This window comes from Panicum virgatum, chromosome 4N (genome assembly GCF_016808335.1).
Source record: "Panicum virgatum strain AP13 chromosome 4N, P.virgatum_v5, whole genome shotgun sequence".
NCBI lineage: Eukaryota > Viridiplantae > Streptophyta > Magnoliopsida > Poales > Poaceae > Panicum > Panicum virgatum.
Genome location: NC_053148.1, coordinates 11,867,640 through 11,892,109, shown reverse-complemented (window position 1 = coordinate 11,892,109; position 24,470 = coordinate 11,867,640). Strand labels below are relative to the sequence as shown.

The window sequence follows — 24,470 nt, the reverse complement described above, 5'->3', positions numbered from 1 at the left end:
TAAGATTTAATTTCATATGCGTAATTATTTATTTATCAAACACCTTGTCTTGGTTGCGAAATAGCTTGATAGATCAAAATTGGCGGGAATCCAGATTTTTTAAAATGGCGAGAAATAGAATTTCAAATTTCAAATTCAAATTGGTGTATTTTTTAGGGGGCTGGGATATTTTCAGGGGGGTAACCAGCCTCTAAAAACCGATTTGTAGGGGTTGGTGGAGGGTTGAACCGCCCCTGAAAATGTGTTTTTAGTTGCGGGCACGTTATCCATCCCCGAAAACATTATTTTTAGCTGCGAAAACTAGAGGTGGGTATGACATCCACCCTTAAAAATGTATTTTTACCTGACCGTAAAAGTTTTTTTTGTAGTAATGTAAGACCCTTTGTTTCACTACTGGAATCGACCTATTTCCCTAGGGCCAAAACCCTAGGGAATTGGTCGAAAGATACTAGGGAAAGTATTTCTGTATGAAATTTGATAAGGAAAGTGTCGCAGCGGAGAATGGACGACTACTAAACTACTCGATTGCTCATTTATTGTGCGCTTGATCAGATATGGTCTAGCACGCAAAGACTCGAGGATTTAGACTGGTTCGGGCCGGAAATGCCCTACGTCCAATATGGGGGTGATGTTCTTGCTCTATTCCTCTCGAGCCCGGTTGCTCAAAGTTCAGAGGGGAGCTTACAAGATTTTCAAGCGGTGTTGGGTCTCTAGGAGTCCAACCCTTTCCTACGTGGGGGGCTTTCCCTTTTATAGTTCAAGATCGGGCCCCCATTTACATATATCTATCATTGTGTTCCGCCTGGGAGTCCTTTGTCTTTATCAGTCGTCGGGGCCCACTCGATCAATTGGGAGTGAGGAGACCTGAGTCTGGCTGGTTTTCTTGGGTAGAGGGTTGTCTAAGTGCTGTCCCGTCCTTGGTCAGTCGGGACGGCGCTTGCCACTCGGACGGTCGCTCGGGGGTCGTCTCCCGTCCTGTCCGTCTGTACCTACGCCTCTTATCTGCAGAGCTATCGCACGTCCTCCCCGCGTAGCTTCTGCCTGAAGGACAGCACGCCCGGTGAGGGGTGCCTTACCGCGGCCAGGCGGAGCCGTCCGGTCACACCTGCTGGCGTAAAGGAGTAGTCTACAAGGGAGGCCATCATTACGGCGCGGGAGTCGACGCTTCTTGACGCCCTCTCCCGTTGCATCACGGGGCCCGCGCGGCTGGCACTGTCCCCTTGTCAGAGGAACCTGTAGACCACATTTGTGCGTAGGGAGGAGAGGAGCGGGCGTCGTGGAGCCTGTACGGGACTTGACTTGACCGGCACACCCACTATGCGAAGCGGCAGTCTTGGAGCGCACGGCCCGGGTCGCCTGGTATGGCGCTGACCCGGGGTGCTAGGTCGGGAGCCCTCCACGTGTCCCCCGAGGGCTGTCTCTTAGCTGTGTTGGGTTTTGAAGGAAGGCAGTCGCCTGCTCCGGTTGATGGGCCGCGCCACGGTGAGCCCAACAGGCTTGTTGGGCTGTCACTGTATGAGTCGAGTCCGTTAGGGATCCCGGGTTTACACCCCCGTCAGGAAGCCTTCTAGGGAAAAATTCGATGGAAACATGAATTGCCCTACGATTTTGATGGAAAACCCTAACGAAACGTTCCTTCGGAAACTACTAACCCTAGCGAAACTGCCTATAGAAAAAATAAAAAAAGGTTAGGCCCCTGGCTCCTAGCGTTACTGTCGATACCCTGTAGCAGGGATACCCACTTCTACTGCAGCAAGGCAGGACTCACATAGTCATCCGTAACTACGTGATAAGGGGCGGAGCAACTGGGACCCACGGGTCAGGCTCTTACCTCACCGGGCCAACGGCCCCGGACCCGCTCCCCGCTCCGGGACAGGTCCAGTGATGCCACGTGTCCCTGAGGAAAGGAAGCTCCGAACCAAGAATCGAGGGCTCGGACCCCCCATAGGGGTCCGGGACCTCCTCGCGCCCGTCCGGACCTCCCACGCGCGTAGAACCAGCATACCACCGGGGCGGGGTCCGGGGGTGCCACGTGTCCCGCGGGAGCGGGCGCGGGCGCGAGTCTTCCGCTGGAAGACTCGCCCACCCACAGCATTCAATGCGGGTGATTAAGGCATGCACTGCCGCCGCGGCACGCGGGGCAGCCTTTGTCAGGTCTCTCTGTAGACAGCGTATTACTGAGGTACACAGTGTAGCCGCCTGCGCCGCATCCGTGCAGAGCTCGTCTGCCGCATTAATTGGATACGACGGCACGACACTTTTCCATCTACCGCCTACGCCGCAAGCTACACAGCCCGTTCAGCTATGCTGCAGGCAACGCCGCAAGCTACACTTTGGCGCCGTTTCGACAAGACAGGGCATGGATATGCTGGACGGAGGAATCCCGCGGACAGGCAAGGAAATCCAGGAATGAGATCTCCTTCGCCTACAACGCCATAATGTATGAACAAGTATGTTATTTTATACTACATCGATTGAGCCCACCTGTCGGGGACCCAATGGCCATGTACGCGCCTCCCTTGAGATATAAAAGGGAGGCGCTCGCTGCACACATGAGAGCGCTCTGAGATCCTCGGACTCAGCTTCACAACACAAGCAATACAACACACAGTGGACGTAGGGTATTACGCTCCGGCGGCCCGAACCACTCTAAACCTGCTGTGTTCATCGTGTTCTTCCAGCGAGATTGAACTAGTCCTAGCTAACCCCCGAGTACTCACCCTCTAGGCTTAGGCGGGTGCATTACGCCACCCGGCTGTGGGTTTGCACACCACGACATTTGGCGCGCCAGGTAGGGGCATTTAGCTGGTTTTAGTTCATCTCTTGCTCGTCTCCGTGGTTCGGGTGGCTGAGCACTCCCACCACGACGACGACGTGGAGATGACGGAGGTGTGGCGTCATCTGCGCCACATGCCTCTCGCCTTCCTGCTCCAGGGGAAATCGTGCCCGCGGAGCAACCACCGTCGGCGGTGGCGCGCGCTGCACGTCGGCAAGAGTCAGGGCGCCCGTCAAGGGCCCCCTCACAAGCTGTGAGCGGTAGAGCGCTGGCGGCAGCTAGGGAGTTGCTTCGCAACCCTCCGGCTGCTGCAGCCTCGCCAGACGCCCTGAGGCAGTGGCGGGATGACGTTGACCATCTCCTCCATCTGGCTCAGGCCTCCCCCAGTTCTGCAAGGACTAGGCAACGACCTCTGCCTGGCAATGCGGTGGTACCCTACCACCGGCGCCAGGGCGGTGCGTCGGCGCCAAGGCGGTGCGTCGGCTTCAGTGCGCTCCCCCACCGTGAGGGGTGCATGAACAGAAGACCTGCGGGCGGAGCTCAACGTCAGGAGTGCAGGTGAGGACGCCCGCATCTCCATGGAGAGGGCGCGAGAACGCCGCCTCAACATTGAGGGCTGCAACCTCAACGCCGACTTGGACGCAGCGGTACCCAAGCCTCCGGTGAACGCCCGGATACAGGCGGGCACCCTGGTGGCTGGGGTGGGCTGCGCTGCGCTGGCGGATCACCTCCGCGCGGTGGCATAGCCTTCCAAGTTCCGCCCACACCTGCCGGAGAAGTATGACGGTACCACTAACCTATCGGAATTCCTGCAGGTGTACGTTACCGCCATCACAGCAGCTGGTGGTAACGACGCCGTCATGGCGAGCTAATTTCATATAGCCTTTACCGGGCCACCCCGGACTTGGCTCATGAACCATACTCCTGGGATGATTCAGTCCTGGGAGGAGCTCTGTGTGAGGTTCACTGCGAAATTCGCCAGTGCGTACCAGCAGCATGGTGTGGAGGCGCACCTCCATGCCGTGAGGCAGAAACCCAGAGAGACGCTCCGGGCATTCATCTCGTGCTTCACCAAGGTACGGGGTACAATTCCTCGTATCTCTGATGCATCTATTATCACTGCTTTCCGCCAGGGGGTACGTGATGAGAAGATGCTTGAGAAATTGGCGACGCACGAGGTGGAAAGCGTTACCACGCTTTTCTCCCTGGCTGACAAGTGTGCCAGGGCCATGCATGGCACTCAGCCCCCCAAGACGGAGACGCCAAGGCTGGTGGCTCCGGGGCTACCGCCTAGGGCGGTGGCAAGAAAAAGAAGAACAAGAACCGGAGTCGCGGGGAGCCACATCCCGGAGGTCCAGTCGCTGCAGCGGCGGCACCAGATGCTGCGGCAGCGGTTGGGGGCCAGAATGCGCATGGCAAACGCCTGCGCCCGCAAGGTGGCAGCGGAGGTTCATGCCCAGTGCATCCCACTGCTCGCCACAGCGCCGCTGACTGCCGCGAGATCCAGAAACTCTCGAAGCGGGTCAGTGGGCGGCGTGAGCAGTCCTCCAAGGACGGCTCACCCCCACCTCGCCAGCGGTCTGGCCAGGAGAAGGCCGGGGAAAAGGAACTGGGGTACCAATCCCTCGCTAGGGAGATGAAGGGCATTTACCGCCACGTCAACTCTGACTCCGACAATGAGGAGCGCCGCAAGAAGCTATACGTAATGTACGGCAGAAGCTGGGAGCTTGTCTCCTGGCGGGACGTGAAGACCCTTCGCCGAGAGGTCCTTTCGGTGAAGCCGGGGGTCCCGAAGGCGGCGCCGCACCACAGGTGGATGAACACCACCATCTCTTTCGGGCCATCTGACTGCTCGGAGAACATGGCCGGGGCAGGTGTACTACCTCTAGTCACCGCCCCTGTCATAGCCAACATCAGGCTCTATCACGTGCTGATAGACGGTGAGGCTGGCCTCAACGTCATCAGCTATGTAGCGTTCAAGCAGCTGCAGATCCCGGAGTCCAAGCTAACTCCCTCTCGCCTATTCTCCGGAGTGGGCCCACATCCGGTGTTCCCTCTGGGGAGCATCACTCTGCCGGTCACGTTCGGGACCGAGGAAAACTTCCGCACAGAGAGCGTCCAATTCGATGTTGCGGAGGTGAACCTCCCGTTCAATGCCATCATTGGCCGGCCGGCTCTCTATAGCTTCATGGCCATTGCCCATTACGGGTATTTGGTCCTGAAGATGCCTTCCCCTACCGGTGTCCTCACCGTGCGGGGTGACCGCACCGCTGCCGTCGCTGCAGTTGAGAGACTGCATGCTCTGGCGGCAGAGGCTGCACGTTCCGAGGAGGACCCATCCACCTCGCAAGCCAGGGCGCCTGCAAAGGCACATAGGGTTCAGCCGTCTGATCATCATAATGTTCCGGTAAAGACGGTGCAGATCAAAGCGGACTCCTCCAGGACCACCCGCATCGCGGGAAACCTGGAGGAGAAATAGCAAGACGCGCTCATCACTTTCCTCCGGGCAAATGTGGATGTGTTCGCCTGGGAACCGTCACAGATGCACAGGATATAACATCCCGCCTCCCCGAGGCCGGGCCCGCTTACATCTGGCTTGCTTTCTAGGACATAGACTGTCCTCACAGACCAACACCAGTCTTTTCTACACACTTTGTCCTCACTCGTGCGCACCCGGGAAGAACTTCCCGGTCGGTCACCCATCCCCAAATTTCTCCGGGCCAAGCACGCTTAACCTCGGAGTTCTTTGGAGACCGTCTTCCGGAAAAGAAGTTGTAACTTGTTGGTATGAATATCCTATTAATCCTATTAAGCCCAGGGTCGGGGTGTCACATACTCACCCCCTTAAGAGACCGACGTCCCCGTCGGGCAATCCCAAGCCAGGAACGTCCTCTCTTGGCCACGTCCCGTACGTCCAGCGCCAACAGCCCATGTGCCACGTCCGTGCGTCCAGTGCCAACGGCGCATCCCAGATGCCCGCGCACTGACCCGCCACGCGCCCGTCCACATGCCAGTGGCATCTGCGCCCCCCACGCGCCCGTGCTCATCCCCGCGCACATACGTCCGTACATGCCCGTGAAACCGAGAGAGTCGGCTCTGATACCATTTTGTAACGTCCCGCCTCCCCGAGGCCGGGCCCGCTTACATCTGGCTTGCTTTCTAGGACATAGACTGTCCTCACAGACCAACACCAGTCTTTTCTGCACACTTTGTCCTCACTCGTGCGCACCCGGGAAGAACTTCCCAGTCGGTCACCCATCCCCAAATTTCTCCGGGCCAACCACGCTTAACATCGGAGTTTTTTGGAGACCGGCTTCCGGAAAATAAGTTGCAACTTGTTGGTATGAGTATCCTATTAATCCTATTAAGTCCAGGGCCGGGGTGTCACACGGGATCCCCAGGGAAGTGATCGAGCACAATCTGAGGATCTACCCCGACGCCACGCCGGTACGCCAGAAGCCTCGAAAGCAGTCCGTGGAGCGGCAGAACTTCATCCGTGAAGAAGTCCGCAAGCTGCTACACGCTAGCTTCATCGAAGAGGTCCACCACCCCCGAGTGGTTGGCCAACCCGGTCGTCGTCCCAAAGGCCAACGGGAAGCTTCGGATGTGCATCGACTACACCAGCCTCAACAAGGCATGTTCTAGAGACCCTATCCTCTTCCACGTATCGATTAGATCGTGGACTCCACCTCCGGGTGCGACCTTTTGTCTTTCCTAGATGCATACTCTGGTTTCCACCAAATTCAGATGTCGAGAGAGGATACAAAACATACTGCTTTTGTAATAGTGGATGGACTTTATTGCTATATTGTCATGCCATATGGTCTGAGGAATGTCTTACCCACGTTTGTACGAGCTATGAACAAAACTTTCTGTAAACATTGTGGTCAAGACTAAGATAGGGTCAACACTAGTTGAGGACCTGTCCCTCGTCTTCGACCGGCTGCGCGCCATGCGCACGAAGCTGAATCCCGAGAAGTGCATCTTCGGCGTCTCGGCAGGGAAGTTGCTGGGTTTCCTGGTCTCACATCGAGGCATCGAGGCAAACCCAGCCAAGATCAAGGCGATCGAGGCGATGAGACCTCCTGGCCGCATCAAGGACGTCCAGAAACTTACTGGATCACTGGCCGCTCTTAGCCGCTTCATTTCGAGACTGGCTGAGAGGGCCCTCCCCTTCTTCAAGCTATTGAGGAGGTCCGGTCCATTCTCTAGGACTGAAGAGGCTGAACAAGCCTTTCAGGAGCTGAAGTAGCACCTCACCTCACTGCCAGTATTGGTGGCTCCAGAGCCAGGTGAGACGTTGTTTTTGTATCTTGTTGTGTCTGCAGAGGCGGTCAGCATGGTGCTGGTCGCCGAGAGGACAGAACAAACTCGCCAGGGGGACACCAGGATCTCCCCGGCCAAGGATGGTGAGCCGGACCCCGGACATGGGGGTCCGACAGCCACTCCTCTGTCTGAAGGTCCGGACCCCAGACAAGGGGGTCCAGAGGAGCCTCGTCCCAGTGGGAACCCAGAACCGCTGGGGGCCCAAGGACCTGACGTGGTGGATAAGGGCGAGCCGGACCCGGTCGCCAGGGTCTGGACCATCCAGAAGCCAGTCTACTAAGTCAGTGAAGTCCTCCACGAGGCAAAGGCCAGGTATCTTGAGATGCATAAGCTTATATATGCCATACTTATTGCGTCCAGAAAACTGCGCCTCTGCTTTCAGGCACACTGAGTTGTCGTAGTGACCTCTTACCCGCTAGGAGCGATCCTGCACAACTCCAACGCCATGGGCAACATCGCCAAGTGGGGTGTAGAGTTGGCTGAGTTTCAGCTAGACTTCCAGCCGCGCCATGCAGTTAAAAGCTAGATCCTGGCTGATTTCATAGCAGAATGGACTCCTTCCCCCAAGCAATTCTGGGGGTCCGGGTCCCAGCACCGGACCCCCGGAGCCGGAAGTCAGGACACCAGTCTTCACCGAGCCCCACTGGACACTCTTCTTCGACGGGTCCGTCCGCAAGAAGTGGGCTGGAGCTGGTGTGGTCCTCATTGACCCAAACGGAGAACAGCTGAAGTACATGGTGCACCTTGAGTTCAAGGCCATCAACAACATGGCGGAGTACGAAGCTCTGATATTTTGCCTGACACAAGCCCTGTCTCTGGGGGTCCGACAGCTTCTAGTGAAGGGAGATTCTCAGCTAATCATCAAGCAGGTCCGAGGGGATTGCAGCTGCAACAATCCCCAGCTCGCGGCATACCTCATCCACATGAGGAAGCTCGAGAAGGACTTCGACGCCTTGGAACTGCATCATGTTCCCCGCGAATTCAACTCAGCAGCAGATGATCTCTCCGCGAGAGCATCTACCTGGGCATCCGTGCCCGAGGGCGTCTTCGAAAGACGGTTGCTGAGACCTACCGCCCAGCCTACCGAACTGGGTGAAGGGGATCAAGCTAGCACCTCGAAGCTAGCGGTCCCGGCGGCATTCCACCTGTGGTGCCCGCCATGGGTTGTGTACTCTGTTGAGGATCCTGGAGACCTCATAGAGCCACTCCCACCTACTCGGGGAGCTCCCGATGCATGGATCTCCGAGATCCGGGACTACCTGAAAGACAATATCCTTCCTGGTGACGATGCGTCCACTGAGCGCATAGTACGATTGGCTAAACGCTACGCGGTGGTAGAAGGGAATCTCTCCCGCTGTGGCACCAATGGTATCCTCATGCGGTGCATTTCCCAGGGAGAGGGCCGCGAGTTGCTCGCGGAGATCCATGGAGGCGAGTGTGGAAGTCATTCCTCATCTCGCACGCTTATTGGTAAGGCCTTTTGGCATGGTTTCTATTGGCCGACAGCACTCCAGGATGCGGCTGAGCTGGTAAAGTCCTGCAAAGCATGCCAGTTCCATGCAAAGCAAATACACACACCGGCTCAAGCTCTGCAAATGATCCCGCCCTCATTGTCATTCGCCGTATGGTGCGTGGATATCCTGGGGTCGTTCCCCCGGGCCGTCGGCGGGTACCGGTTCCTCTATGTCGCCATTGACAAATTCACAAAATGGCCGGAGGTTGCCCCTGTGGTGAACATCACTAAAAAATCAGCAGTCGCATTCCTCAAGTCCATTGTGTGCAGATTTGGCGTCCCAAACCGCATCATCGCGGACAACGGGACCCAATTCAAAAGCAGAATCTTCTAAGAGTACTACGAGGACATCGTCATCCAGCTATGCTTCGCGTCCGTGGCACATCCCCACAGCAATGGACAGGTCGAGAGAGCGAATGCAGAGATCCTCAGGGGACTCAAGACCCGCACCTACAACTGCTTAAAGAAGCATGGTGCCAAATGGGTTGATGAGCTTCCGTGCGTACTATGGGGCAACCGGACCACACCCAGCCGAGCCACCGGGGAGACTCCATTCTTCCTAGTCTACGGGGCTGAAGCATGCCTTCCCCCGGAAATTCACCTGGGCTCACCACGGGTCCAGGCTTTTGACGAATCCATGCAGGAACAACTGCGGCGTGACGATGTGGACTTCGTTGACGAACGAAGGTGGCGAGCAGCAATCCGAAATGCATGCTACAACCAGGCGCTCGGGTGCTATCACCAACGGTTCGTACACAGTAGGGAGCTCCGGGCTGGCGACCTCGTCCTGAGGCGGATCCTGAACCGAGCAGGGCTCCACAAACTCTCCCCCAGCTAGGAGGGGCCCTTCAAGGTTACAAAAATATGCCGGCCCGGATGCGTTCGCCTTGCCACAGAAGAAGGGGTGCCGCTTTCCAACCCATGGAATATAGAGCATCTGCGTAAGTGTTACACTTATGTAGAGCAGGGAAATGAAATTTTCCTTTGTAATAAGATAGAATTAGCGTGCAGCCCAGAGCGGTGGGGGTCCGTCCTCGTAAACCCGGCCTCTGGCATCCATCGCACCGTCGGCTACCATTAACGCGCGGCCCAGAGTGGTAGAGGTCCGCCCTCATAAACCCGGCCTCTGGCATCCATCGCGCAAGCCATGTATATCAAGTTGCAAAGGAAAGATTTGCTCCCAATTCTGTCTTTGTGTCAAATTTTATTTCGCATTTCGATTCTCGAGTTTTTACCTTTCTAACCCCCGCGCGGACTTCCACTCTTGTTGCTACAGCTAAGATCTGTATTGAGTTGCTGGACTACCGTACAGGTCCGGACCCCTTTGCTTCTGGGACAGGGGTCCGGACCCCTAAGGACCTGCTCTGGAGAGGGGGTGCTTGTTTCCTGGGGTGGTCCGCAGTCCCGTGTAGCCGCTTAGCCGGTTCCGTACCCAAAGCCTACACGCTCCACCACCCTGTAACGAGTGCTCTAGTACCCGGAGCTGGGTAATTAGGGGCCCGGACCTCGTTCTAGCTCAAGGGTTGGCTTCCCAAGTCCTACACGGTAGTTCCAGCTCCATACCTCAAAGGATCAAGTACGACAAAATGACCTCACCCACTGCTAGGAGGGGTCTGGAACGTCGGAGCCAAGTCCGGTAAAGTCGTGTTTGTTTCCTGGAGTGGTCCGGAGCCCTGTGTAGCGCCTTAGCCTGGTTTCGCACCCTAAGCCTACACACTCCACCACTCTGTAACAAGCATTGAACTACCAGGACCTGTGTATCCGGAGCTTCGGACCTCGTACTAGCCTGGGGGCCGGTCCAGAATAGGTCCCGCGGGCCTGCTACTAAGCTGTGACTTTGAAGTGGTACGCAGGTTAAGCCTTGACTGTTGGTACTTAGCCTCAAACCATTGAGCCTACCTACCAGGGGGTCCCGGCATCCGCTTTAAGGCTTCATGTAGATCGAGGTCCAGTCTCTGTGGTAGACAGACTCAAAACAACTGAGCCTGTCTCCCAGGGGGCCCGGAGCGTTCGCTTTGAGCCAGACATCACGGATCGATTCTACATGCGTCAAATAGCTAAGTTGCAATATCATTACTACCATACAAGCGAGTTTGATTTTCCTCTCTGTAGTTTTTTCTGCTATACAGGGAATAAGTTGCTCGTTCGAGTTGCAATTTATGCTACACTTATGCCCAAGGACGCTTGCTCAACCTCATACGGGGGTCCGGAGTGTCTTCTTCGGCTCCGATGGCAGATAGGTCCTAACAACTGAACCTATCTACCAGGGGGCCAGGGCGCCGGGGTGCTACATAACGCAAACCACAGCAACTGACAAACAGCTAAGTTGAAATTTTCTTCTATTTAAAATTTCAACAAGTACAATGTTTTTACATCTGCAAAAAACAAAACAAAAGTGCTACTGCTGTGATGGCCCAGCTCCGAAATCTGCAGGCTCATGCTTGAAGTAAGCAGCGATGAAGTCGACGACGTCCCGCATGCCTTCTCGAGCAGAGGTCTCCGTCTTTGCCACTGGACCATCGACCACGGGGGCTAGCGAGATGGCTGGGTCATGGCTCCGGAGGCAGGTCAGAATGTGCTCCGCCACCATCCGGATCAGCTCGCGGTCCTCGGCTTCAAGCTGGCTAGCAAGGATCGGCTCCAGACGTCGGAGTCTGTCTGAAGCAGAGTTCAGCACTGGGAGGGCGTCAGCAATCGAAGCTGGCGGCTCTGCCACTTGGATTGGACTCATTCCAAGTGGCACCAGCGCTGAGCTCGCTTCGCTCGCCCAGTCGACGATTCACTGGCCCCCCCTGAGCTAGTCCTCCTGCAGCTTCCGGACCGCCTCCTGCACCCGAGCGTCCAGTGCTGCCTGGGCCGCCTCTACCTGGCGGGTCCTCTCCTCGAGCTTGGCCTCCTTCTTCGCCGCCGATTCCTTCAGGGACTTGAGGGCCTCACGCTGACGCACAAGCTGGAGCTTCATGTTGGTGGCGTGGGATTCCCGCTTTGCAAAGGACTTCCTATCCTCCTCGAGCTCCATCTCGGCAACAGCCTGCTTGCTGGCGGACGCCTGCAGCTCCTGGCGCCATTGGAGCAGAGACTCGGAGAACTTGTCGAGCAACAGCTTGCGGACCTCGAGTCCCTGGCTGCAGGAACCGCCTACCAGAGACCTCCTCCAGCTCTTCCTCTGTCGCAGGTTGGGCGCTGATGGAGGGGACATCCGATACAGGCGTCGGGACCTCAGGAACCGAGGTGCTCGCCGTTGCCGTGCCCGCTGCCGCTGTGCTCGCCGTTGCCGCGCCCGATGCCGCTGCGCTCGCCGTCGCCAAGCCCGGTGTCGGTGCGACTGCTGCCGTAGCTGGGGGCTCGGGGGCCACCGCGTCGGGTGCGGCTGTGCCTGGCACTGGCGCACCCGCTGTCGTCGCGTCGGGCGTTGTTGCGCCTGGCATTGGCGCATCCGCCACCGCCGCGTTGGGCGCCATCGGGTTAGCGGAAGCCGCCGCACCCGAGCTCCCCACACCCGCCATCGCTTCCGCCATCGCCACCGAGGCCCCGGTCGCCTGGACCCCCGCTGACGAGCCAACGGCGGTGGAAGAGCAGCCTGGGCGAGAGACCCTGGCAAACAAAGAGAAGAAACCTTCAGCAAAAAGCGAAGCCCCGAGAGTAAGGGGAGTGAACGGAAGAACACTTACCCCGAAGCGCCGGGTCTCCAGCGCCCACGGAGGCTCGGCGACTGCCGCCGCTGCTGCTGCTCCTGTGGCGGCGGCAGAGGCGCACCTTGCTGCTGCTACTCCTGAGGCGGCGGCGGAAGCGCACTTCGTTGATGCTGCTGCTGCTCCCGAGGCGGCGGCGGAGGCGCACCTCGCGGCTGCTGCTGCTCCCGGGGCGGCGGTGGAGGCGCACCTCACGGCTATTGCTGCTGCTGCTGCTCCCGAGGCGGCGGCGGAGGCGCAACCCGTGTTTGCTGCTGCTGCTGTTGCTGCTGGGGGAGGCATCTCCCGGCAGTGGTGGTGGCGGCGCGGCTACTCCAGGGGCCCCGCGAGGTTCGGGGGCCCGGGAGCTACCCTGGCCCGCGTCCTCAGCGGTCCTCTGACGCTTTGCGGCGGGCTCCATAACTGGGGTTTCGTCGCCGCGGTGCAACCTGCGCCGTACCGCTTCCCCCGATGACGCGCCGGAGCTGCTCCAGGCCTGGCTGGGACCGCTCGTGGCGATGCTACCAGCCACGGACTGCTTGCCCTTGGCAGAAGGGCCGGACCCCATGGCGCTCGGCACGGCATGTTCCCCGGACGCACCAAGGATCCGGATCCCACGGTCCGGGTCGCCTCCAGTCTGGCGCGCTGTCAGCCCACCGTCGTCGAGGGTCGGCAGGGTAGCCAGCACCACGGTCCTCTGGCGTGAGTCCTCGCAGAGGGGGATGACACCCTGAGGAAGGATCAGGTGCTCCGGGATGAAGATCTCCCCGGTCACCGCCCACACCAAGACCTCCAGGGCTTCCTGGGTCAGGTCACTGTCCTCCCCGCGGTGGGTCCTGCTGCAGTCTTCGGGCCCGGTGAAGCTCCAGGCAGGACGCGGCCGCTTCTTCAGGGGGGCGATCTGGCGCTTCAGGAAGTCCCTGAGCACGTGTAGCGAGGTGAGGCCGCCCTCCGCCAACGCCCTGATCTTGCTCAGAACGGATTCGAACTCCGACGGCAGGGACGGCTTGGCCCTCCAGGACTGACGGTCGGAGGCGGGTCCCCCGGTCGGCATGACCAGGTGCTCGTTGGCTTCGGTGGTGGCGATCACCCACTCCCTGCGCCAATCCTCCTACTTCCCGCCAGTGAGCCCGGGGATGTACGGCGTCCGCAGGTCGCTCCTCGTCTAGAAGTAGTACGCCCCTGCTTCGTCTTTGCCCTTCCCGGACTTCACTAGGACGAAGAAGTGGCGGAAGAGGATGACACAGGGCTCCACCCCCATGAACATCTCGCACAGGTGGACAAAGATGGACGTCAGGAGGATGGAGTGCGGCGTGAGATGTTGAAGCTAGAGGCCGAAGTCTTCCAGCAGCAGCAGGAAGAATGAGGAGATCGGCAGCCCCAAGCCGGTGGAAATGTGCGAGATGAACAGCACAAATTCCCCGGTGCACAGATCGCCGAGGGGAACCGAGCCTGCTCGAATCCCCCAGGCAATCTCCTGAGGACTCCACCCAAGCAGGCGGCGCACCGTGTTCAGCTCCTCCTCGGTTTGGAAGCGATGGGGACGAACGAGGGACGCCATCTCGCTACAGAGGTGAGGAGCAATCTACGCAGGAGAGCAAGGAGCGAGGAGGTTCGAAGGCAAAGGGGCGCAAAGGTTTGGAAGGAAGAAGGCGAATGCGGAAAAGTAAACGTGGTATGCGGTTCGTCCCTTTATGAAGCCTGACCCAACCGGCGCGCCCCGGAACCGTCGCTGGAACCTAAGCGACGCTCATGCCTGGTGTTAACCGCCCAGTCCATGACAAGGGGGCCCAGGCCTGCCTGTCAGGGAGGGCGGGTAACCACAAAGGTGTGAAAAGGAGGGATCTGAACCGTCGCCCGTGTGCGAAGCGAGGCGGAAGCTGAGCTGACGTGGGCTCATAAAGCACCGGCATGACCAGGCTTTTCGGGAACTGCACGGGTGGTAAATACCCCGTTTACTCCGGCCGCAACACTGCCGAGCGTCGCTCGCGTGACTAGGTGTACCACTGTATGTGGGGACCACGAGTCAGTAAGCCATTGTGATGTGATGAGGCAGCGAAAAACCCGATGGATGGTCAAAGCCGGACAAAATTCCTGCAGTATGCATAGTCTAACGCTAGAGACTTCAAGTTATGCAGAGCCAAATCACTGTAGTGGCCCCACCTGCGGGTTCGTCACCTCTCCCGAGGTGGGCCCGGGGGCCACTGTCGGTACCCTGTAGCAGGGATACACACTTCTACTGCAGCAAGGCAGGACTCGCGCAGTCATCCGTAACTACGCGATAAGGGGCGGAGCAGCCGGGCCCCACGGGTCAGGCTCTTACCTCACCGGGCCAACGGCCCCGGACCCGCTCCCCGCTCCGGGACAAGTCCGGTAACGCCACGTGTCCCTGAGGAGGGGAAGCTCCGAACCAACAATCGAGGGCTCGGACCCCCCATAGGGGTCCGGGGACTCCTCGCGCCCGTTCGGACCTCCCACGCGCGTAGAACCAGCATACCGCCGGGGCGGGGTCCGGGGGCGCCACGTGTCCCGCGGGCAATGGGGCGAGTCTTCCGCTGGAAGACTCGCCCGCCCACCGCATTCAATGCAGGTGGTTGAGGCGTGCACTGCCGCCGCGGCACGTGAGGCAGCCTTTGTCAGGTCTCTCTGTAGACCGCGTATTACCGAGGTACACAGTGCAGCCGCCTGCGCCGCATCCGCGCAGAGCCCGTCTGCCGCATTAATTGGATACGACGGCACGGCACTTTTCCATCATACCGCCTACGCCGCAAGCTACACAGCCCATTCAGCTATGCTGCAGGCAACGCCGCAAGCTACACCCTGGCGCCGTTTCGACTAGACAGGGCATGGATATGCTGGACGGAGGAATCCCGCGGGCAGGCAAGGAAATCCAGGAATGAGATCTCCTTCGCCTACAACGCCATAATGTATGAACAAGTATGTTATTTTATACTACATCGATTGAGCCCACCTGTCGGGGACCCAATGGCCATGTACGCGCCTCCCTTGAGATATAAAAGGGAGGCGCTCGCTGCACACACGAGAGGGCTCTGAGATCCTCGGACTCAGCTTCACAACACAAGCAATATAACACACAGTGGACGTAGGGTATTACGCTCCGGCAGCCCGAACCACTCTAAACCGGCTGTGTTCATCCAGCGAGATCGAACTAGTCCTAGCTAACCCCCGAGTACTCACCCTCTGGGCTTAGGCGGGTGCATTACGCCACCCGGCTGTGGGTTTGCACACCACGACAGTTACCGATCCAACCTCCCTGCATCACCGGCCCTAGGCGCCGACGGCTCCGCGCCCCGGCACCGCGGAGGCCGAAGGCCTTGTGCAGCCAAGCCCCCACGCGCCACCAATCTGCACACCGCAACACCCGTGCGCCGTCGGGTCCCTACGCTGCTGGATCTGTGCGCCGCGGGCTTCGTGCACCACTGGGCCCTTGCGCCGCCGGATGTGCCACACCACGAGCCGCAGCTGCTTCCCGGTGCTCCACCGTCGTGCATCGCTGCCGCTCCGCGCCGCCACTGCAGCCCTGTTACGCTTCCACCGTTCAGCCTTTGCGCATGCACCCGCTCCGCCCAGTCGCGCGTTGCTGCCCAGTCGCGCGCTGCGCAGCTGCGGAGCCACCGCTCTGTTGCTGCCTACCGGTGTGAGAGAGGTGGAGCAAGGGGGGAAGAGATAGGGGCGCTTTGCCGGCGCGAGGAGGAGAGATAGATGAAGTGGTGGAGTTGAGGATGAGATATAAAAAGGAGCTAGGGACGAGATAGAAGTAGATGGCGGTTGATGCAATATTACGAAATAATATTTTCCTAGGGAAAGATTCAATATTTACCTAGGAAATGAGTTATATTCCAAGGAAAATCGTTATTTCCCTACACTTCATGGATACTAGGAAACAATATTTCCCTAGAAAACTAGAGATCATCCCAGGGAAATATGAGGATTCCAGTACTGTTTTGAGCTAAAATCCAGTGAATTCCTAATTAAGCTTTTATCAAAAGACCCAATTAAGCTGAAATGTGTGACCTTTGAACAGGGGAATTTTTCAATATGCATGAAGCTAATCCATAGCTGATCAGGGTCTCCCGACCTGACAAATCCGAACTGACTCGCCTAGAAAAAAACCTGACCCGAATCGACCCAAAAAATGCATAGGATGGGTACGGGCCAAATTAAAATCAGGCTCGGGCAGAAATTTTAGCCTACTAGCAAGCCCAACAACTAAAAAAATCCACATAATCTTTGCAGACACTAAAATTCTAACCACCCAGCCCAATAAAAAACATATGAATAGCAATTCTAACCCTAATCCCCTAATTTCCCATTCCTCTTCCAAGCAGTCCTTCGCCACTACCCGCCACGACCGAGTACCTGACGCAGGCAGTGCAGGCCACCCCCTCCCCATGATAGCAAGCCCCTCCTCTCCGACTAGCCCCTAGCCCCTTCCCTCCCTGTCTCCTCGGTGCAGGACGACGGCCAGGCTGCACCACGACAGTCAGGCTGTGTAGTGTGGTGGCGCAGTGGGCGGTGTAGCAGGCAGGCTGCGTGGCATGGTGCCCAGGCTGCAGGACACGTGCATGTCGGCTAGGCTGCGGGGCGGCGCACCAGCCATGGGCAACGCAAGGGCCGAATATGTCCTGCGCCTCCGCTCTGTATAGCAGATCTACTTTGGGCCACGGGCCAATCCATGGCCTGTTGGGCCACGCGTCGGTCGGGCACGGGTAAGAAGTTTTGGCCCCATGCTCAGGTCGAGTCGGGTTCGAACCAGCAGAAAAAACATGTTGGGTATCTTTTTAGCCCTGCTCGAGCCCGGCCCAACCTGAGATCTGATCAGGTCTAATCTACTCTATTTTCTTGACAACAACACTACAAGAGTGTGTGCCTAATAATTTCCCTTCGGCCTTATCCTCATCAGTCCTCAACTCTCTCTCTCTCTCTGCGCACCTTTAATGCGTCGTGATCTCTCTCCTCCAATCCCGGCAAAGTACACCATCGTCTCCTGTCTTGATGTTCTCCCTCCGTCTCCCTCCCCCAGCCCTCTCTCCTCTCCTCCCCTCTCCTATCATATGCTTCTCGTCTCCTCCCTTCTTCTCCTTCCTCCGGCCATCGTCCTCCCTGCAACCCACTAGATTGGTGGGCAAACCCAACCAGAACTCCATAAAATAGTGTCGATCTCCACAAGCACACCTCTCTGTATTTCTCTTCCTAAAAAAGTTCTGCCCAGCCACAGTGCTTTCCCTAATCCCCAGCACCTAGCCGTGCTTTCTTGACCTCACTCTCTGCCTCTCGCTCGAACGCCCGCCGCCAACGGCGTTGCCGTGCCCGGTGCCTCCACCGCCCCACAACATCACACCGAATCAGCTCATCAGCCCCACAATAACTGTTCGTAGGTCACGGAATCCATTACTACCCATACTCCTCCAGCTCTGAACCAAAAAAAGATCATCTTGTTTATATATACCATGGTCTAATCGACGATGGACGTCACCGGAGACGCCGGCGGAGGTCGCCGCCCCAACTTCCCCTTGCAGCTGCTGGAGAAAAAGGAGGAGCAGGCTTGCTCCACATCCCCGGCGGCAGGTGTGGGCGCCGGCGCCGCGGGTAATGGTCGGTCGGCGGGGCCGGGAGAGTTGCAGGTGAGGAAGGCGGCGCCACCGAAGCGGACCTGCACCAAGGACCGGCACACGAAGGTGGACGGGCGCGGGCGGCGCATCCGGATGCCGGCGATTTGCGCTGCGCGGGTGTTCCAGCTGACGAGGGAGCTGGGGCACAAGACGGACGGCGAGACCATCGAGTGGCTGCTGCAGCAGGCGGAGCCGGCGGTGATCGCGGCCACGGGCACCGGCACCGTCCCGGCCAACTTCACCTCTCTCAACATCTCCCTCCGCTCCTCGGGCTCGTCCTTCTCCATCCCGGCACATCTCCGCGCCGCCAGCCTGCCCGGCCCACGATTCGGCGGCACGCGGGGCGACCCGTGGGACCGCGTCGTGGGCCTCGGGTTCGGTGGCGCCGAGGGTCCGCCATCCGCTACCTCCTCGGCGTCGTCCCCGCTGCTGCTGAGCTTCCACTCCGGCAGCGTCGGCCTCGACGTGTCACCGTCGTCGACATCTGCCGCAGCCAGCTCCGACCTGTCCAGGAAGCGGCGGTGGGAGCAAGAAATGCTGCAGCAGCAGCAACAGTACCAGCAGCAGATGGCCGGGTACACGCAGATCCAAATGCCGGGCACCGTGTGGATGGTGCCGAGCAGCAACGCGCAGGCCGCCGCAGCGGCGGCGAGCGGAGGCGGCGGCAGCGAGTCAATCTGGACGTTCCCGCAGGCAGCAAGCGGCGGCGGCGCGGCGACCTTGCACCGCGGCGTGCCGAGCGGGCTACATTTCATGAACTTCCCCGCGCCGATGGCGCTGCTCCCCGGCGGGCAGCAGCTGGGGCTCGGCCAAGCGGCGGGCGCCAGCGACAATGGCGGCGGCGGCGGTGGCGGAGGGGAGGGCCACATGGGGATCCTCGCCGCGCTCAACGCGTACCGCGCGCAGGCTGCCTCGGACGCTGCGGCGGCGGCGCAGAACGGAGCGGAAGGCGGCTCCAGCCAGCACCAACTCCAGCACGGCGGCGACGAGCGGCAGGAGAGCATGAGCCCCAGCGACGACTCGTAGGTCTCCACGGGCGTGCGCTGCTGGTCCAAGGCGTCGTCGTCAGTCGTCTCTCCAGTTTTTAATCTGTTCTCCTTGACTTCTTGTTTGCTGTTTTCTGGCTTGCATTGTTCTGGCTCTCTCTGGCTCATTCAAATATATTATCGCAAGGATCATACAGTAGTTGCATTTCATGGCATCTGTGGGACAATCATCGTCTTCCTTGCTCTTTTTATTTGGTGCCACTGACAACACTGAGAGAAGACGTGGTGAAGGAACAAATCCATGGAGGAGAGACAGGCTTGCATCGTTATTAGGGTTTGGCGACGCGATGCCGGGAGATCGAAGACAACCATGTGTGGTGTGACACACTCCATTGCCCAACTTCCAAGCACCAACAAGCACGACCCTTCTTCCGGGATGCATGTACCACTCCAGGTGATCTCTGATGCCGAATTACCTTCCTTGCGTTTCTCTCCCAGCTCTCCACACATTCTCTTGCAAGCCAAAAACAAGACGACCTTATTAATATGAGTAATACAAGCTACTAATCCGGGGCAAATCGTGTTCCCCACAGAATCTTTTATTAAACTTTTGGTGCATCCATAGATATACCGGCAACTCAAGTAGTTCCCAATAAACTACATCTTCCAATAAAATAGTATTGGAATATCTCAATACTACTTTCATAAATTATTAGAAGTGCTGTTTTTACAATTCCCCAAATTAACTTTATCCCTATAAAACTAACATATTGGAAGAGCCAAACTCTTCCTTTATTTGAGGGGGTTAGGGTTAAATATTAGAACAACCTAACAATTATTGGGGAAAGAGCAGATTTTAATGAATTGTTGGTATATTTTTTCTAATATTATTCGTTTATTGGGGAAAGAGAGACGTCTCCAGCAGAGAGCTGCCAGTTTGTCTCCTTTCGTTTGAATCGCGTTGGCACCCGGATTTATGCTGCCCAAAACGAAACACGGCAACAGTGACAGCCAACAGTCGCAACACACGCCGGCCATGTTGGCATATATATTCTCTATCTATCTCTACCAGCCCAGCCAGCCAGCGCCACAGCCGGAGCCGACCACCACCGGCCGCCCGGGCGCCGTACACCACACCACGTCACGCCGCGCCCGCCCGGCGCGCGGCAGGCCGCCGGCACCAACCACGCGACCCGCTCCAAACTCCAAAGCACTAGTTTTCCAAGTTAATTTCCAACCAGGGGGATCGATCGACGACGACGCCATCGCGGGCGCAGATGAGCGCGCACGCGCGCGACTCGCAAGCGCCCGTGCACCAACCGCGTGGCCGGCCGCGTCCCTTGCGGGCGGGCGCGGCGGCGAGCGAGCGGGAGGGGGAGGAGCAGGGTTTACCTTTTCGTTTTTTTTCCGAATCCCGCCGTTTGCCGGAAACGAAATTTCGGCCGAAATTTCGCCAAAATTCGCTAATTTCGAACGGAAAGGGACCTCAAATTCAAAAAACGAAATTTCGATGAATTCCGACCGAAATTTCGGTGATTTCGACCGAAATTCGGTGATTTTCGACCGGAAAATTATGTAATTTGTGTTTTTCCTACTGTTCCCGAGGTCAAATGAAAAACTTTTGAATACCAACTTTGTTCATTTTTTCGAGATCTACAACTTTTGTTTTACGAACTTTTTCATTTGAGCAATGGTTTGAAAGTTATTTAATTATTTCAAAAACTACCAATTAAAAGTCTTTCATTTCATGTGACAACTTCCATTTTCTCTCTTAGGCCTCAACTGGACTTTTATTATTCTTGTTATTGCGGATATGCCTATAAATTATTACAACATAATACATCCAAAGTATATTAGAATTATTACAATCCAAAGATACAACAGAGGCAAAGGCATAGTCCATACTAAGTCCATGTAGCATATTCTCTGCATTTAAATACAACAGAGTACACCAATTGTTATATATATTCATCATCTGACAAGGAAGCTTAATTTGTGTAACAATGTTAGAAATTATTCTGTTGACTGCGCATACATTGTAAAATAAGAAAACGAATCTAATCTGTCTCGGTAGTTTACCATCCTTGATAGGACAAAGATACTTTATTCGTGCGTACAAGGCAAGCAACCTATATAGTACAAGCCTAGCAGTCAAATCTCCAGACAAATTTTTATTTTAAAGTGTGAGTTCGGTCATGAAAAACATATTAATAGCTGGTTAAAATTTTCAAGTTCTCAAATACTCCAATGTGTTTTACTCCTACTACTTGCCATCCTAAAATAATTACGGTCTCTCACAAATTTTGTCGCTAACTTTAAGGAAAAGCATGCATATAGATATTATTACAGGAAAAAAAAATTCACATGCATGATACATACGGATACAACTTCTCATGGTTTCTGCGTATAGCTAGCAGAAGCGACATAATTAAAGAGTAAACGTGCGTGTGTATTGCACACCTGCCCATGTCATGTCCAAACCACAAGCAAATTCCTGACAAATAAAGAAGAAGCATTTATGTGCGTATGAAATTGAATAGGTACCTCACCAACATCATGATAAACCAAAGTCTAGTTGAAGTCGAGGGGAGAAAACAAATTTTTGTACATGAAATGACGAGTCATTCAAATTACGGTTTCAAATGTTAATTTTAGCCTAGCAAATGATCTTAGATTTGAGTGTGTTCTAGTCCTATTTGCTCAGAAGAACACCTAGTTTTTTATCATATTTTTTTCGAATTTTTTATAAATATTTTTAAATTTTTAAATTTGAAAACGAAAAATACCGAAATTTCTCTTCCCAGTAACTAGCGAAAACGAAAAAAACACCGAAATTTCGGCAAAATTCGACCGAAAAGTTGAACCCTTGGAGGAGGAGGACCCGCGCCGACCGGCCCACGCGCGGGCACGGGCGCTGGCTGTGGACTGGCCCTACTCCTGCAGAGCAGTAGAAGCAGCAGGAGGCCGGCGAGCGGATGGCAGTGGGCAGTGGCCCGGCCTGCGCTCCAGGGTTGCCCTTATTGTCTCCCCCGGGCGGGCCCCCGTGGCCCGGTCAGCAGATCCGTCGTCGTCACGCGCGACGGCGGCTCGCACGGTGACCGACGAACTGCGCTGCGCCGCATGCAGCACGTTCCATTTTGTGTCCATGACTAGGCATGCACGAGTCTGGGTGTGACGAGTGCTCGACTGATCGAGAGGAGGTGTGGAGTTGGTTGGAACCCTGGCACGTCGTGTAGCAAAGATCGCATGCAGGTTGAGTGGCTGACTGTGTGGATCAGTGGATGGACGATGATGGATCCATGGGGGCCTCGTCGGCCCAACAACGCCATGGTTTCATTCACACGGGCGGTCAGTTCATAACTTCATATATATATATATATATATATATATATATATATATATATATATATATATATATATATATATATATATATATATATATATATATATATATATATATATCTAGATGGGGCTTGCTCGTAGTTGTGATTTTTTTCTTTTAACATTTTATAGCATAGAGCGTAGAATATGAATGGTCATCTTCCTTCAACGAGTAAAGGTGAGAGGTAAGCGGATGGTTTCACACGGATATGACTAGCTCCATCTTCGTGATACATACATGATTAGGATTTTATATGACAGAACAGAGTAGTTAAAAAAATATATTTGAAAAAAGATAATTGCCAAGCCGAATTGAACAGATATACCTTCAATCTGCTCATGGCTCCTGCTACTGCTAGCTCCAAGAATTTCTAAACACGCGCGTCTTAATTATATATTTTCCTTAACACTTTCGAGTTGGCATATGTGTGCATAAAGACGGCTCTGTGCTAATTAACGAATGCTGCTAGTTTGATCATGGCCACTCGTATCACCTAGTACCACACAGTATGTGTTCGGCTCGGATTGCTAGCTAGGTCGTCCATCCTAGAGGCCTTTTGTTTCCAAAGATGCATATGCATATGTGTTCGTTTGTGAGATATAAAAATAACAAATTTTTAACAAATCATCTGGACAACTTGTTGGCTTGAAATTTGTTATTTTTATATCTCACAAACGAAGTCGAGTTTGGACAAGATATTTTACAAGATTGTGTGTCATCATATCATCTGTATGTGTGATTTTTTTCGTGAATTTATATGACTTTTTTGTCATGGTTTGTATGGATTTTCATGAAAGTTCAGTTTGCACTAGTTATGTTCCACACTTGGGTGGCTGGCAATCTGGCATGGCCACATGATTAGCTGCAATGTGGCTAGACGCGCGAAAAGGAGCGCGGGGATGATGAGGCCAATAACGTCGTGCTGGAGCTGCCGGTCGTTCTCTGCGCCGTCACATGTCGAGCCGGCCGATTGGACGCATGCGGCTCGCAGTTGCATCGAGTGGTCCCTGCTGCCGCTGCTGCACCCTGCTCCCTAATATAACCACATGCATGTAGTGTGCCATCTATGATCCATCCATCCTCCTCCTCCCAACTGGATGATGACCGCACACTTTGACCGAGAGAGCTGAGTTTTACATTAGGACTTGCTACTCTATCCGTTGTGCATGCTGCAGAGTGCAGAGGTTTACCAAAATTCTCAAAAAGAACAGTTAGAGATGAAAACGGGAAGGAAATAGAAAAATAGATATCCGAGAATAACTGAGATATCTAAATCTTTTTGCATGTGAATCTAGTTCGCTTCCATCGTAGATGGTAGAAATGGGAAGAAATCTTTTTGCATGTGAATCTAGTTCGCTTCCATCGTAGATGGTAGAAACGGGAAGAAAATAAAAGACGGATATCGTGTGAACCCAATTCGCTTCTATCCTTGCGTGGTTACCATGCGGATTCTAAGCAAGGACGCTTGCGTGTACAATAAGTTCAGTTTTAGTTTTTTTTTTTAGAGAAAGAAGTTCAGTGTTAGTTCTGCTGCACGTAAGCATTGGAGCTCTGAATTTGAGCTTTCGTTTGGACCTCGACTGGCGCGCGCAATTCTTTCGAAAAGATAGGCCTGCTGGCAGCATGCAGCGGCAGGCAGGCGCATGTGTGCGTGGCGACCGAGGCGGCAGGCAACGAGATTGCAGCAGGGGGGCAGGGGGTATCAATCCCCTCTCATTCATAGGGATCATGAGTGTGCCAAAGCGGCAACGAGCCAGCCAGCGACCATCTGCTCGCTCCCAGCTCGCTCGCCAGTCGTCACGGTCGATCGCTGCAATCAGCAAACGCCGAACGCGTCGCCGTCGCGTCACTCTCCTTCCTCCTCCTGCACCATTTCATCTGCTCCCTCCCCTACCGCTACCGGAGCCAGAAGGGAATCTGCAGAGGCCGGCCACGTACGGGCGCGGAGTCACACGCACAGGACACGCTACAGTCTACACCTACAGTTGCCACAGTCTACAGAGGCCATGGCTGTGATCCCTCTTTATCGCTTTTGTGGCCCGAGACACCCACACACACACACACATTTGGTGGCCCCTCTGGCCTTTGGGTGGCCAGCTGCCGCAGCTTTATCCGGCCCCCGTCAGAGATTTACGTGCGTGTGCGCGGGTGGGGGCGCCGGCGCCGGCCGGGCGCGACGCCCG

At 55.8% G+C, this 24,470-nt stretch overlaps 1 protein-coding gene across 1 annotated transcript; it reads left to right on the top strand.

Moving 5' to 3' along the window:
- The first annotated feature begins 17,226 nt into the window (after positions 1-17,226).
- On the top strand, positions 17,227-19,120 carry LOC120670761 (transcription factor TCP15-like). Its single transcript, XM_039950905.1, has one exon. It carries the CDS (start codon positions 17,773-17,775, stop codon positions 18,943-18,945), a length of 1,173 nt encoding a protein of 390 aa, XP_039806839.1. The 5' UTR covers positions 17,227-17,772; the 3' UTR covers positions 18,946-19,120.
- The last annotated feature ends 5,350 nt before the right edge of the window (positions 19,121-24,470 follow it).